The following is a 16,772-nucleotide window of genomic DNA, read 5'->3' on the forward strand; positions in this document are numbered from 1 at the left end:
GGGAAGGAAGCCGAGATATCCGGCCAGCCGTCAGACCTCGGGGTAGCACGCGCACTCCAGCTACCCACCGTGCCGGAGCCAGCCACTGCGCCTGCGTGCCCTCGTCCCGCCCCCACGCTGCTTCCGGTGGCCACGCCTCCGGAGGCCGCTATCGCTTAGCAACCGGGGAGTCACAGTCACGCTGTCTGCTCTCCCTTTCCTGGCAGTTCTTAGTCCCTGATGTTCCCGTGAGGCTTCCCGCTGCCTGGTGTCAGGTCTTAGGCACCCATGGAGGGAAAGGAGGATAAGCAGGAGTAAGTGCTGGGGTTTGGTTTTCTCCTTCCAAAAAAATATTTTCCTCCTTGGCGGGTAAGGTTAAATGAGACGAGAGGTGGGTCCTCAGGCCATCAGGTCTTTTCCTCTAAAGATCTCCTCCCTCCCTATCATTTCTTAGTTGAATGCTTATGGTAATACTTTCTAGTCCATCGCCTTAACCACTCGGCCACGACTACACGACCACGGTAATACTTTCTAAAACGCGCTGTTTACTGGGCACCTACTATGTGTCAGGTACTTTACAGGCATTGCCAGGCCTGAAATATTTGAAGTCATCTTGAGTCATCCACTCTGTCTCATATACCACATATAATTTGTTAGCAAATTCTGTAGGCTTTACCTTTAAAATACATCCAGAATCCCCCACAATTAATGCCACAATCCTTTCCTTCAAGGACCCGATTCCAATACAAGCACATTGTTAGGTTACAACCATGAGAAGCAGATGGAAAAAACTGATGTCAGGAGCCTACAGTGATGAATCAATCACGATCTTTAATAAATATTTTTATCTCTGGAAAAGTAGTAAAAAAAAAAAGACTTAGAAGTTGTTAATACTTTACCATTAATCATTTTTTTATTTTTCAAATCCTTTACAGAGAGCAATTTTGGTTAGGATGCAGGGAACTAAAATCCAAGAGTACAGAACATTGCTTGTGTGTGTGTTACAGTGGGGTTGGGAATGTACAGCTAAAATAAAGCCAGAGTAAAACAATTCCAGGAGATTCACTAGCAATAGTAAATATATTGGTTCAGGATATAAATATATAATGGTCCATATGGTGGGTACCTAATGATGGATGAAACACAATCTTTGCCTTTATGGAACTTTCTGATTAGTGAAAGGTTCTTGTAGTGTTTACCAAATACACGGAAACAAAAACTAGGTACATAAATTATTGATTGTGGTGCTATGGAAAAAATGACCAAAATAATAAAATGGAGACTCCATGGGGTGAGAAAGGGGAAATCTAGGAAAAGCTTCTGACATGACATTTTAGCTGAGATGGAACTGTTAGTGAGCCAGCTGTGTAGGGAGTTGGGAATGAGCCAGTCCAGGCAGAGAGAAGGCAGTGTGTGCAAATACCCGAGGGGAAAAGAGACTGGTGCTGAAAGAAGTGGGGCTGGCTGGAGAAGTGAGGGAGAGAGGCATGAGAGCCACTGAAGATATTAGCTGGAGCAGGGTCATGCAGGACCTCAGAACTACCATAAGAAAGCAGTTTTTTAGGCCCTGGCCAGTGGCTTAGTGGATAGAGTGTCAGCCGGGCATATGGACATCTCAGTTTGATTCCCTGTCAGGGCACCCAGGAGAAACAACCATCTGCTTCTTTCCCCCTTACTCTCTCCCTTCTCTCCCTTCTCTCCCTTCTCTCCCTTCCCCCTCCTGCAGCCAGGGGCTTGATGGTCCAAGCATCAGCCCGTTAGCTCGGGCACTGAGGACGGCTCAGTTCCCAGCTTCTCAGCCTCAAGCACTAAAAATAGCTCTGTTGCATGCCTCCGGAAGGGGGTTACCAGGTGGATCCCTGTTGGGGCACATGTGGGAGTCTATCTCTCTACCTTCTCCACTATCACTTAAAAAAAAAGAAAAGAAAGAAAAGAAAGCAGTATTTTATTGTAAATGCAATGGAAAACCATTTGAGAGTTTTAATTGAAAAAGTACTTGATAAAGGAGATGGGCCTGGCTTTGGTTTGAAGGAGGGTTTACATGTTAAGGGCCATGAATAAGGTTAAACAGAATTTAATCACTTCCTCTATAAATTTGGACTCATATTCACTCACCTTCAATGGGTAAGGGCTTTGATTTTAAAAGCTTCTAGATGAAAGTATTCTAATTCATATATTTCATTCTTACCTTTATTTTTCAAGTAAATGACACTTAAAATACTGCCTTTTATAATGTCTACTACTCCTTATTTAAAAGGAAAAAATTCCATAAACTCTTTTTAAACATTTAACATTTAAAACAATCTAGTAAATTTTATTTTTGTACCAGTGTAGTTATTAGAAGCAAAAAGTGATAAGAAATTTAACTGTTCTGATGCCTGCAACAATGGTCTTTTCTTGATAAATAGGTGTGGTCATTTTGTACCTTTTATAAGTTTTCCAGGTGATCTTTTAAAATTAAATAGTTGTCCTTCTTCAGATAGCTGAATTTTCTAGGTAACTAACTTTTAAAGACGAGTTAAGATTAGCATGTAACGGCCACATGAAGAAGTATTGCAAATGTGAGTTGTAGCATGATCAAATTGCTATTCCTTTTTACTCCAAGCAAACAAGAGTCCGTACACAGCACTGGTATATTGGAATGAATAATCATTAATAACACAAATCCCTTTATCTCATATGATTTAGAGTGAGAAGACACCCTCCCAAATTTTAATAGCACAAGTCTCTTATAACTATTAATAAAGCCTAAATTGTCTCTACTGATACTTGCAATATACTTAAATTCTATTTTATGTAATTATGACTCAGTACTGAAATGCTCATTGGGATAAATGATTTACTATTTAATTCTGTTTTTCAGACAGCATAAAATAGAAGATGCTGGTATAGTGTATGTGACTGAAAAAAAGGAACTCACACATGAAAAAGAACTTGGAAAAAGCACACCACATTCAAAACCATGCATCAGGAGAGGACGTGTGTATTATGCTAAATTCATTGACACAAATGCAAGAACATACAATGAACCAGTTCCCTACATCGATTCCAAAAAAGGATCAGAAAACCAGGTTGGAAGATATTCCTTATATACGAATATAGATTTAGATACAGAAGCTGTTCTGTAGAATAATTTGGTCACTGGCTACTTAAAGGATGTGACATAGCTCAGATTAATACTTTTTATAATCCAATAGTTAAAAGCAGTAACCTGAAACTAGTCTCACAGATAATTTGCATACAAACTATACAGATAATCTAGACAGATAGATAGATATAGATGTATACACACATATATACATATATTTTACTATATTGCATATATCATATATATTTCATATTCTATAAAAATATTTGAATTGTGTGTGTGTGTGTGTGTGTATGTGTGTAGAGCTACAAATTAATGTTTGGAAAGAAATCTCTTCTATTGTATTTGTGACATATTCTAATATAGAAATTTCCCACTATAATCTAATTCAGGTATTTTCTATAAAATAATAGCTACCATTTATTGAAAATGCATGAAGTGTTAGGAACGAGCTAAGTATTTTGTATAAGTTATATACTTGAACCTGACAATAATTTCTAGGTGTTATTGGAAATATTTTACAGATGATAACATATTCCAAAAAGTATATTAACATGTCTGAGATTACATAGTAAACAAATGTCATAGTCATGTCTCTGACCCAGGGCTATTACTTTGGCCAAACCACACTTTTATTCACTATTGTAGTAAATATAGTCTATTATCTTTTTTTATTATTATTTATTTATTTATTTTAGCGAGGGAGAGACAGGAAAGGAGAGAGATGAGAAGCATCAATATTTTGTTGAAGCATCTTAGTTGTTCATTGATTGCTTCTCATATGTCCCTTAACTGGGACAAGTGACTCCTTGCTCAAGCCAACGACCTTGGGCTTCAAGCCAGCAACCATGGGGTCATGTCTATGATCCAACACTCAAGCCAGCAACCTCAGGGTTTCGAACCTAGGTCCTCAGCATCTCAGGCCAACATTTCATCCACTGCACCACTGCCTGATCAGGCCATTATATTCTTTTTTTAAAGTCAGGTTTGTTGAGGTATAATTTATTGTATTAGTTTCCTACTGCTGCTGTTACAAACTATGGCAAGCTTAAACATGAGCTTAAAGAAACACAAATTTAGCCTGACTAGGTGGTGGATAGAGCATTGGACTGGGATGCGGAGGACTCAGGTTCGAGACCCCGAGGTTGCCAGCTTGAGCATGGGCTCATCTGGTTTGAGCAAAGCTCACCAGCTTGGACCCAAGGTCGCTGGCTTGAGCAAGAGGTTACTCGGTCTGCTGTATCCCCACGGTCAAGGCACATATGAGAAAGCAATCAATGAACAACTAAGGTGCCACAACAAAAAACTGATCATTGATGCTTCTCATCTCTCTTCATTCCTGTCTGTCTGTCCCTATCTATCCCTCTCTCTGACTCTCTCTCTGTCTGTCTCTGTAAAAAAAAAAAAAAGAAAGAAAAGAAAAAAAGAAAAAATAACACAAATTTATTCTCTTACAGTTCTGGAGCTCAGAAGTCTAAAATCAGTCTCTGTGGTTATTGGCAGGGTTGGTTCCTTCTGGAGGCTATCAGGGAGAATCTGTTTCTAGCTTCTAAAGGCTGCCTGCATTCCTTGGTTCATGGCCCCCTCCTGGTGAAAGCCAGCAGCAAAGCATCTTCAGATCTTTCTCTCTGACTCTTCTACCTAACTCAGCAGTTCTCAACCTGTGGGTCGTGACCCCGGCGGGGGTCAAACGACCAAATCACAGGGGTTGCCTAAAGCCATCGGAAAATACATATTTAATTTCACCTAAAGCCATCGGAAAATACATATTATACAATACATTTTTAAATAAAATATGTATTTCCGATGGCTTTAGGCGACCCTTGTGTTTTGGTCGTTCGACCCCCGCCGGGGTCCCGACCCACAGGTTGAGAACCGCTGACCTTATTCTAAGGACCCTTGTGATTACATTAAACCCACCCAGATAATCTGAGATCATCTCTGCTCAAGATCCTTAACTCAGTCACTGCCACAAAGTTTTTTTGTTTTGTTTTATTTTGCCATGTAAAGTTGGGTATAGTTGTGAGTTGGGTATAGTTGTGATTTAACTTAATGCTAAATCCTTTGAGAGTGAATTTTTTTCAAAAAATGAAATTAGTTACAGTTACAGTTTTATTAACTTAAAATCATGTTTGTTTGATAACAAATTTATGGAAACAAGAAGAACATACATTTACCTTTTTTTAATGTTGCCTTACATGTACAATCATACTCTGAATGGTCAGGAGACACAAGGATGTACATGAACGTTAGTACTACTCAAAGTGTTAAATGGAGATTGCTATTAGACGATTCTTTTTACAATGATAATGTCAACTGTTCTTGACCCAGAACAACACACTCTGGCACTGTGTATAGGTGTGAGAGCTGCCTGATGCAGGAATTTCTGTAGTCAGATATGCTCTAATGTCATGTGTAAGCCCTTTACACATGACATTAGTCTTAAAAGAGCAGTTTTAAGACTATTTTATAAAAAATTACTTGGGATGTAAAAGAAATCAATAGACTAGGCCTACCCTGGGGAAATAAGTCTGTTACAGAAATCCTGAGCTCTAGTTCAGGGTGGAATTTAAATCAGACTGTAAACTGAACCCATTTTTACCTTAGAGACACTATGGAAAGAGGCTGGTTTAAGAAAAGAAAGAAGAAATGTAAAAAAATTTAAATCCAACTAATTTTCTCTTACTCCTAATTTGTAGGTCTCTTGAAAAAATAAATAAATGAACAAAAGTGTTAGGAGCTGCTATCAGCAAGACTGGGTGACAGAGTTGCCATAGAATCTTTGTTTTATCAGTGCTAAATGCTAAACGAGTCAGAGACCTTTAAGAGATGTTGAAAGTAAGTCTCAAATGAAGTGAGAGGATAGGTAAGAGAGGTCCACAGTGGATATGAACGAGGAGTTACAAAGAACAACTGAAAGTGATTCACAAAGTTAAAAAGTGTTTTTGGGGTGTGGAGTGAAGGGAATGTTCTTGTTTAGTAAACAACAGTAAAAACCCTTGACATACGCTCATTTCCAAGTATCTGAGAAGTAATAAAGTGCTTGTTTCACATACCTGTAAACTTAGTTCTTTTATATTAGATCACAGGTTTCTTTTTTAAAGTTAGCTTCGTTTAAAATTAATTAACCGGTTTATAGTAATACTGGCTTTAAAATAAAAGTAAAGAAAATAAAGTTGCCTAAATATTTATCAATAAATTGACATATTTGTTGTCTTATGTCTTATTTTGCTCAGATAATATCTCTCTAGAATACCAGACTTATTTTATTTATTTACAAGATTCTATATATATATATAAAATCTTGTAAATAAATACAGAGACAGAGAGAGAGAGAGTCAGAGAGAGGGACAGATAGGGACAGACAGGAACAGAGAGAGATGAGAAGCATCAATCATTAGTTTTTCGTTGCGACACCTTAGTTGTTCTTCGATTGCTTTTTCATATATGCCTTGACCACAGGCCTTCAGCAGACTGAGTAACCCCTTGCTTGAGCCATCGACCTTGGCTCCAAGCTGGTGAGCTTTTTGCTCAAACCAGATGAGCCCACGCTCAAGCTGGCAACCTCAGGGTCTTGAACCTGGGTCCTTCGCATCCCAGTCCAATGCTCTTATCCACTGCGCCACTACCTGGTCAGGCTATTTACAAGATTTTTAAATGAAATAATCAGTTATACAGTTCTATCTAGGGACATAAAATTGGGGGTGCTAGCAGAAATAAAAAGGTGCTTTACCTCAGTCACTTTCAATAAAAACTAGTTTGGTTGTAGTTGGACAGATAAAATATATTATACTCACTTTGTTAAAAATGGCGCTGCCCACATGGAAGCCTGTCGCCCAAGTGATGGTATTGTTTGCCTTGCTTGGGATGGGCGTGATGATATTAATGTGTGTTGGGGGTCGGCTGTGGGCAGGCAGGACCTTGTAGCCTGGGGCTTGGTTTTAGGACTAAGCCTTTCCCACCCTTTTTGATGTGGGGTGGTACAATCCCATCATGCCTCAGATAAGTGACTTTGTATCAGAGACTTTCCTATTTTGTATATTGGATTAAAGGTTTTGATTTCTGCACTATAAAGTGGGGCAGACTGGGAGCTTGCTCTCTCGGTTCCTGAGATTAGCATTAGAGAGGAGAGCAGAAAAAGGCCACGTGGAGGAGGCCAGGAGAAGCAGCCAAGATGGCAGAGTGCTGAAGGAAAAGCCAGTTTATGCAAGGAGAAGGAAGGAGTTGGGGAACAGAGGTGAATAAGTCTGGTGAGCTAGAAACCTTTGATTCTAGGAAACTCAGATAAGTCAGTAGCTTTGTGAGCACCAAATGAGTGGATTTTGGAGCCCAGTATGTGTTACTACTTGCCTGCTGGGTGCAAGCTAGGATTAAAGATGATGGCCCATCAACTTTTGGCTCCGTTGTTTCTTTACCGAATCCAGTACGAACTTGCATGGGCCAGGCAGCTGTGATGGTGGCCGTGGCTACTGGCTTTACAGTTGTCTTATATTTTTAAGTATTGGTATTTTAAAAAAGATTATACTGCCTGACCAGGCGGTGGTGCAGTGGATAGAACATTGGATTAGGATGCAGAGGACCCAAGTTTGAAACCCTGAGGTCACTGGCTTGAGTGCGGGCTCAATAGCTTGAGCGCAGGATTGCTGGTCTGAGCATGGGATCATAGACATGACCCCATGGTCCCTGGCTTGACCCCAAAGGTCACTGGCTTGAAGCCCAAGGTTGCCTGCTTGAGCAACGGGTCACTCGCTCTTCTGTAGCCCCCCAGTCAAGGCACATATAAGAAAGCTATCAATGAACAACTAAGGAGACACAATGAAAAATTGATGTTTCTCATCTCTCTCCCTTCCTATCTGTCCCTGTCTGTCCCTCTCTCTGTCTCTCTCACTAAAAAAAAAGAAGTTATACTGTTTTCCAAAGTGTTTTTTCCAAAGTATACTTTCCAGAGCACTAGACCTTGTTTATGTGTTAATAAAATAAAGTTCCAAGGTCAAAAAATGTTTTTAAAAAGCTGTATTCTTATCTACTCTTCACAGAGCTTCACAATTCACATTAGTTTATAAATGTTCAGAAAAATCTTGTGATAAGCCTGTTCAACTTTTCTTATCTCAATAGTTCCAAGATTTATTTAACTATGGAAACCTCTTTTATGGAGCACCTATTAATATGCTGCAGAACTAGTGTTCTAATGTGATTGTCTATGTGTGAGGTGTTATTAAAAGTCCATATTTCGCCTGACCAGGCGATGGCGCAGTGGATAGAGCATCAGGTTGGAATGCAGAGGACCCAGGTTCGAAACCCCAAGGTCACCAGTTTGAGCACAGGCTTATCTGGTTTGAGCAAAGCTCACCAGCTTGAACCCAAGGTCGCTGGCTTGAGCAAGGGGTTACCCGGTCTGCTGTAGCCCCACGGTCAAGGCACATATGAGAAAGCAATCAATGAACAACTAAAGTGTCGCAACAAAAAACTAACGATTGATGCTTCTCATCTCTCTTTATTTCTGTCTGTCTGTCCCTATCTATCCCTCTCTCTGACTGTCTCTGTAAAAAAAAAAAAAAAAAAAAAAAAGTCCATATTTCATTAGTCAGGGTGCTGGTATAGGTAAATGCAGTACTCAAACCCTCCACAACCACATCAAAATTACAACAAAACTATAGAACAAACATCATTCAGAACCACCTGAAATCTGGCTGACTGGAAGTTCTACAACTAAGGATATAAAGAAGCTACATTGAGACTGGTAGGGGAGCAGAGATACAGAACAGCCTGGTCCCACACCCACATGTGGTGGATAAAAATTGAGAGGGATATCTTGGCTACAGAGGTCCACCCTGAGGTGCCAGGGATCCCACTCTATATACAGCCCCTATAAAGCCAGTAGCCACAGCCACCATCACAGCAGCCTGGCCCAGGCAGGTTCGTATATGATTTGGACAGATGATAATGAAACAACGGAGCCAAGAACTGGTGGGCCATCATCTTTAATCCTAGATCGCACCCGGCGGGCAAGTAAAAACACACAACAGGAAAACACTTCCCTTTCCATTCAGGGCTCCCAAAGCCACTGACTTTATCTGAGTTTCCTAGAATCAAAGGTTTCTAGCTCACCAGACTTATTCAACTCTGTTCCCTCAGCATTCTACCATCTTGGCTGCTTCTCCTGGCCTCCTCCACGTGGCCTTTCTCTGCTCTCCCTTCTCTAATGCTAATTTCAGCAAGCTCCCGGTTTGCCCAACTTTATAGTATAGAAATAGAAATCTTTAATCCAATACACAAACAAGGAAGTTTTTGATACAAAGTCACTTATCTGAGATATAATGGGATTCCTTATGAGAGTGTACCACCCTACATCAAAAACGGTGGGAAAGGCTTAGTCTTAAAACTAAGCCTTAGGCTATAAGGATCCTGCCTGCTTACAACCTGTCCCCCCACATCCAATGCAAGCTATAAGTGAGCAAACATATACATCATATTTGCAAACTTACTTGACCAACAGCCCCCCACCGCAGGGTTCCAGTGCCAGGAAGAGAAGTCTCCATAATTTCTGGCTGTGAAAAACAACCAGGATTGTGGCTGAATGAGATGGAGGTCTCCCAGACTCCCAGGAATTCTTTTTTTTTTTTTTTTTTCTTTTCTGTATTTTTCTGAAGCTGGAAACAGGGATAGACAGTCAGACTCCCGCATGCGCCCGACCGGGATCCACCCGGCACACCCACCAGGGGGCGACACTCTGCCCACCAGGGGGCAATGCTCTGCCCCTCCGGGGCATCGCTCTGTCGTGACCAGAGCCACCCCAGCCTGGGGCAGAGGCCAAGGAGCCATCCCCAGCGCCCGGGCCATCTTTGCTCCAATGGAGCCTCACTGCGGGAGGGGAAGAGAGAGACAGAGAGGAAGGGGGGGGGGTGGAGAAGCAGATGGGCGCCTCTCCTGTGTGCCCTGGCCGGGAATCGAACCCAGGACTTTGCACGCCAGGCTGACGCTCAACCACTGAGCCAACCGGCCAGGGCCCCAGGAATTCTTTTAAAGGGCCCATACATGGGCTTACTCAGACTCACTCCTTCTGAGCTCCAGCACTGAGATATCAGCTCAGATGGCATCAGGGATACAAGGGTAGGAACTGAAATGCCTGGCATCAAGAAAAGAGCTGTAGGGGCAGCTTTCTCCCATAAAGAAATGCTGGCAGAGGCCATTCCTTTTTTGAGCCCTTCCCCCTCAGAGCTGGCAGGCAGAAACCATATCTGAGTCTCCATCAATCTGGCTAATACTGTTTGCCCTGGCCAGGTGATTCCCTGATACCCTGCCCCACTGAACTTGCCCATCCAAGCCGTTTCCAGTAGCTTTCCCATATAAATGGCCTGCCTTGGCTCATGCTTCAGACTTTTCTAAAATCTCTCAAACAAGCAGCATCTGCCTGTACCTCTCACTAAGTAGCCCCAGGCCCAGCGCTAGTGCAGCCAGCCTTGACCTTGGTTTGCAGCTTGGCCTCGTCTGGGGACCTCCAAGGCCAGCACAAGAGCTTCTATTTGCAAATTGCTTTGTAGTTCCTGTTGGGTGGCCCTGGGGCGAACACAGTCAGCGGCTGACCTTGGACTGCATGTTCTGAGAGGCCCTAGAGCCAGTGCAGCCAGTGGACAACTTCAGACCATGTTTTAGCACCACCCAACCATATCCACAGCAACATACTCAAAGGGCAGACTCAGCGGGCACTAGAGCCCTGCCAAAGTAAGTCCTGCTCTGTGCGATGGGCCCCTGCACAGCTGATCCTCCATGGTGGTTGCAACCAGTCCTTATAGCTGAGCAGCCTTTGGGAAGTCTCTCCCACTGACATGCCAACAGCAATCAAAGATCAACTACAATAGCAAGGTGTACACAGTCCACAAGTGGGAGGTGAATGGGGAAGCTGTGCAACTGGGCCCAACAGGACACCTACTATACAAGGCAACTCTACCAAGACTGGGAGATATAGCAACTCTACCTAATACACAGAAACAAATACAGAGAGGATGTCAAAATGAGGAAACAAAGATGTCCCAAATGAAAGAAGAGAACAAAACTCCAGAAAAAAAACTGAACAAAACTACTAGATGCAGACTTCAAAACACTGGTTATAAGGATGCTCAATGATCTTAGTGAGAACTCCAGCAGCATTAAGAAAGGACATGGAAACCATAAAAAAGAACCAGTCAAAATGAAGAATAATTTATAGGGAATCAAGAGTAGAGAAGCTGAGGCTGAGAATCAGATCAGCAACTTGGAATTTAAGGAAGCAAAAAACACCCAATCAGAACATCAAAAAGAAAAAAGAATCCAAAAAACAAGGATAGTGTAAGGAGCCTCTGGGACAAATTCAGGAGTGCCAACATTCACAACTTGGAGCTCCTGGAAGGAGAGAGAAAGCAGGGAATCAAAAACATATTTGAAAAATATAATGAAAAACTTCCCTAACCTGGTGTAGGAAATAGACATACAAGTTCAGGAAGGATGGAGAGACCCAAACAAGATGAACCCAACCAGGCCCACACATCATAATTAAAATGCAAAACGTTAAAGACAAGGAGAGACTATTAAAACAGCAAGAATAAAGCAGTTAGTTACCTACAAGGACACTCCCATAAGACTGTCAGCTGATTTCTCAACAGAAACTTTGCAAGCCTAAAGGAGCTAGCAAGACATATTCAAAGTAATGAAAAGCAAGGACCTACAAAAAAAGTTACTCTACCCTTGATAGCAAAGCTATCATTTTGAACAGAAGGACATACAGAGAGCTTCTGTGACAACGAAAAGCTAAAGGAGCTCATCATCACCACCAAACAAGTATTATATAAAATGTTAAAGGGTTTTCTTTAAAAAGAAGAAAAAAAATATCAAAAGTATGAACAATAAAATGTCAATAAATACATATCAATAATTAAATTTAAAAATGAAATAAATGAACAAACAGAACAGAAACAGCCTCATAGATACAGAGACATTATGATGGTTGCCAGACAGGACAAAGGATGGGTAAAAAAGGTGAAGAGATTAAAAAGTACAAATTGGTTGGTAAAGAATAGTCATGGGGATGTAAAGTAAAACGTAGGAAATATAGGGTTTTTTTCTTAAATGAGAAGTGGGGAGGCAGAGAGACATATGCCTCAACCAGGACCCACCCAGTAAGCCCCCTACTGGGAGGTGCTCTGCCCATCTGGCGCTGTTGCTCCATTGCTTGGCAACTGAGCTATTTTAGTGTCTGACATGAGATCATGGAGCCATCCTCAGCACCTAGGGCCAACTTGCTCCATCCAAGCCATGGCTGCAGAAGGGGAATAAACAGAGAGAGAGAAGGGAGAGAGGGAAGGGGTGAAGAAGCAGATGGTCACTTCAGTGTGCCCTGACTGGGAATTGAAGCCAGGGTGATGCTCTACCACTGAACCAACTGGCCAGGGCCAGGAATATAGTTAATAATATTCTAGTAACTATGTATGGTATCAGATGGGTATGAGACCTACTGGAATGATGACTTAGTAAGTTATATAATGTCTAATCACTGGGGTGTACACCTGAAACTAATATAACATTGTATGTCAACTGTAATTGGAAAAAAAATATTTTTAAAGTCCCTATTTCCCTAGGAATCCCTCAAGTGTTGATTTTTTTTTTGTCTTTTTCTGAAGTGAGAAGGAGGGAGGCAGAGAGACAGACTCCCACATGTGCCCTACTGGGATCCACCGGCATGCCCAATAGGGGGTGATGCTCTGACCATCTGGGGCATTGCTCCTTTGCAACTAGAGCCATTCTAGTGCCTGAGGTGGAAGCCATGGAGCCATCCTCAGTGCCCGGGCCAACTTTGCTCCAATGGAGCCTTGGCTGAGGGAGGGGAAGAGAGAGATAGAGAGAAAGGAAGGGAAGGGTGGAGAAGCAGATGGGTGCTTCTCCTGTTTTCCCTGGCCGGAAATCGAACCTGGGACTTCCACACACTGGGCCAATGCCCTACCACTGAACCAACAACCGGCCAGGGCCTCAAGTATTGATTTTATGTCCACACATGATCACCATCATCAGCAGCTACCTTGGCCAGGTCACTGTGGCTGCTGCTACAAAGTTTTCTTATCAACCCTTGCTTCTTTTAACTAGTTTCTCCATAATGTCTCACTTGCTTTCACTACCCTGAGGATTCTCCCTTAGTCTCCTAAAGAATGGGAAATAAGTAATGTTTAAATGTTTACTAATTCATTTCTAAAGGCTTAAAGATAATACAAGTATAACACAGAGACCGCTTCACAATAGTTTTCAAATGAGGGGTTCATAGTGCAATAGCCATTAGGCTTTCTAGGGGGCAGGGGTTAGTGGCAACCTCATCATCAGTAATCTCCAGGTATCTTCCTACCATGGAACCCAATAGACTGTCATCCTGGGGCAGGAAAGGAGTTAGGCATTGGGCTGGAAGGGAGGGCTCACTTCTCTCTTTGGGTCCAAAGTTTTGAACTTGGAACAACTATCTTTTCAGGCAAAACCTCCTCCGCCATCTGCCAGCTGTGGTTTGACCCCAAAACCTAGAGGACATTTTCCAGATTGACATATTTCATCAGAAATAACTCTGTGTAAGTCCCTCACAATGAAATGTAAGTGATGGTATACAGAGCAGAAAATTTATAATCTTTCCCTTTAGCACAAGGTAAAATAAAAAAAAATAAAATAAACAAGCCTCTACCTATATCTTTAATCTTATAATCTCTTAGAAGCAAATGTTCAGACCAAAAAAGGCAAGCACACGTGCATGGGTGCATACACTCACTCTTTCAGGAACAAACCAGACTTTTCCAGGATAGGCAGACTATCCAGAAATAGAAACCATAAAAACATTTTTTGAACTGTAGGATTTCATTCTGCTGAAGTGAAAATTCATCCAATTTACAAGACTACTCAGAACACTTTTACCAACAATGGGGTCTTAAAGTCATCAGTCATGCTCTAGAAAGTTGTTCATTACTTCCTTTGTGAAACTAAGGACACCATTTTGGAAAATTCTAAATTCAAAAGGATTCTTCTTGAAAGTTAAATCAGTATTTCTGCTTTAAAGATAGTTTTTGCATTACACTCTTTGAGAAAGAAAATGGAAGCCTGCCAGGTATTTCCTCGTGGCTCACTTATCCCAGTCAACTACCGAGTTACTGAGTATTAGCAATTAAGTTTCTGATCAACAAAAGATGATGAAATAAACTGTACTCTTTAAAACCTTACCATAGGAGCCTGACTGGTGGTGGCGTCGTAGCTGGAGCATCAGCCTGGGACACTGAGGACCCAGGTTTGAAACCCTGAGGTTGCTGGCTTGAGAGTGGGTTTGCAGGTTTGAGTGCAGTATTGTCAACATGATCCCAAGGTCACTGGCTTAAGCCTAAGTGTCAGTAGGTTGAAGCCCAAGGTCGCAGGCTTGAGCAAGGGGTCACTGGCTCAGCTTGAGCCCCCTGGTCAAGGCATGTATGAGAAACAATCAATGAACAACTAAACTGACACAATTAAAAGGTGATGCTTCCCATCTCTCTCAAAAAATAAATGATTACATTAAAAAAAAAAACCCAAAACCTTAGCATAGAGCTCTTTCTCAGAATACTCACTCTACACCTTTTATTTTCACTTTTGAAATAATTTAAGCAAGTTTGTGCTCATCTGGCTTTTTATTCCACAGCAGATTTTATCCAGCAATGTGGCATGGAAATTAAAGGCATGCACAGGTGGCTGGGGGGTTTGAATTGTCAACTGTGCTGCCTGCTGGTGATAGAACTTGGGGAAGTTCCTTAATCTGCCAGCAGTTCTCTCATCTGTAAAGTGGGTGTGCCTGCCTCATAGAATTGTAGTGAGAGTAAATGAGAGAAGGCCTATACATCCTAAAGCTCTGGGCAGAATAAGCACTATCATAATCATGGGGCTGCAAGAACCAGACACATTGACAACAGTAAGATGTGACTATTTTCAGTCAGATAGTGAGAAGACACCATCTGTTTAGTAATCTGCTCTAGAATTCCTAGAACCTACATCAAGTAGTTTTATTTTTTGTAATTCACCTTTTAACCCATTCTGAAAAATGAAGCACCTGGTCTCTCCTATTCCCCCAAATTCCCTACTTCCTACTTCCTAAGTTTCTTTGATCTCTGCAAACTTATTCATTACCTCTGGTTACAATTTGTCATTGTCCTAAAAGCTGGCACTCAAAGTTGCGGAGTGAGGTCTAGCACTCTCTCCAACTGTACAGGTTCATCCCATCTTTTTCTGTTTGAAGATAATTTCCCTCAAAAGAGACCCTAAAGTTGAGAAGCTTTAGCTTTAAGCTCTGAAGAATGTACTCTTCTCCAAATTTTTAGCCTTTCCTTGATTTCTTGCCACAATGAATTCTCCCTTGCCCAAGCAAACCTGAAATTTTCTGCCTTTGGCATATTCACGAATTTCTCCCAAGCTTCTTGACAACCTCCTGACAAGTTGACTGCATTAAATTATTTCTATTTCTTTGGAATTTGATAGTGTGCCCCCCTGCTTTTTTTTTTTTACAGAGACAGAGAGAGAGTCAGAGAGAGTGATAGACAGGAACGGAGAGAGATGAGAAGCATCAATCATTAGTTTTTCGTTGAGACACCTTAGTTGTTCATTGATTGCTTTCTCATATGTGCCTTGACCACAGGCCTTCAGCAGACGGAATAACCGCTTGCTCGAGCCAGCGACCTTGGGTCCAAGCTGGTGAGCTTTGCTCAAACCAGATGAACCTGTGCTCAAACCAGCGAGCTTGAGGTCGTGAACCTGCGTCCTCCTTATCCCAGTCCGACGCTCTATCCACTGTTCCACCACCTAGTCAGGCAGTGTGCCCCTTTCTATATGTGCCTATCTTTTTAGAAACGAAGCTCACTTCAGAGCTGACTCCCTGTGCAGCCACATAGGTTTCTTTAGATGCCTCTTGCTTTTGATGTCAATGTAGCTTCAATTACATGGTCAGAATTTTACTTATAATCTCATACTCATTCCCTTTGAATCATATTCTTAAAGGCTTTGATTATGGAACCATAGTTGATTTTTTAAAAAGCTGATCTCCTTTCTTAAACCTTAAGGCAGGTGTTTGTACCTAAGGTTTCATTCTCCAATAATACCCAAGAACTCCTAGGTGTCACAGTGGCCTTCTCCAAGGTTCTCTTATGTCTACCTGATGGATCAGTTTCTGAAAAACATTTAGTCAGAATTCAGTCAAGTAGGTGTAAAGGAATTCCCTCGCAGCCTTCTCAGCTTCTAAGAGCTCAGATCGTCACATGTGCTAATGAAGAACCGATCAGTTCTCCCTTTGCTGTGTACTTAGGTCAGGTTTTCTTATCAAAAATTCAGTAACATCAGAGACATTTCCACTTAGATCAAAGTATTTTGAGCTGAGTCATTAATGAGTTATAATTCAATGTGGGTTGTAACAGGCATTGTGAAATAAAATAGAAGAGAAAAGCAATAAAACAGAGTAGAAAAATAGGCAACTGCACTACATGTAGTGAGAATAAATATTGTTTTGTGATGCTATTTTAGTTTTATGTATGTGTCTGCATTGTGTGCTCTTGCATGAAATAAAATGTATTTCATGGTGTGGATCATGGACTAAAATCTTTGAAAACCATCATCTTAGCTGATAATACATTATTTGTACTGTCAAAATGAAAAATATGGGATGTAATTTTTAGATTGTCCTCTTTAATATAATATA

General features: G+C 41.5%; 1 protein-coding gene across 1 annotated transcript in view; it reads left to right on the forward strand.

Annotated features, from left to right (window-relative positions):
- Nucleotides 1-207: 207 nt before the first annotated feature.
- C3H2orf73 (chromosome 3 C2orf73 homolog) overlaps nucleotides 208-16,772 on the forward strand; it is a 40,264-nt gene continuing 23,699 nt past the window's right edge. The window contains 2 exon segments of the mRNA XM_066264752.1: nucleotides 208-293; nucleotides 2,843-3,050. Of these exon segments, the coding sequence (XP_066120849.1) occupies nucleotides 268-293; nucleotides 2,843-3,050 (234 nt within the window). The 5' untranslated portion in view covers nucleotides 208-267.

This window comes from Saccopteryx bilineata, chromosome 3 (genome assembly GCF_036850765.1).
Source record: "Saccopteryx bilineata isolate mSacBil1 chromosome 3, mSacBil1_pri_phased_curated, whole genome shotgun sequence".
NCBI classification, from domain to species: Eukaryota; Metazoa; Chordata; class Mammalia; order Chiroptera; family Emballonuridae; genus Saccopteryx; species Saccopteryx bilineata.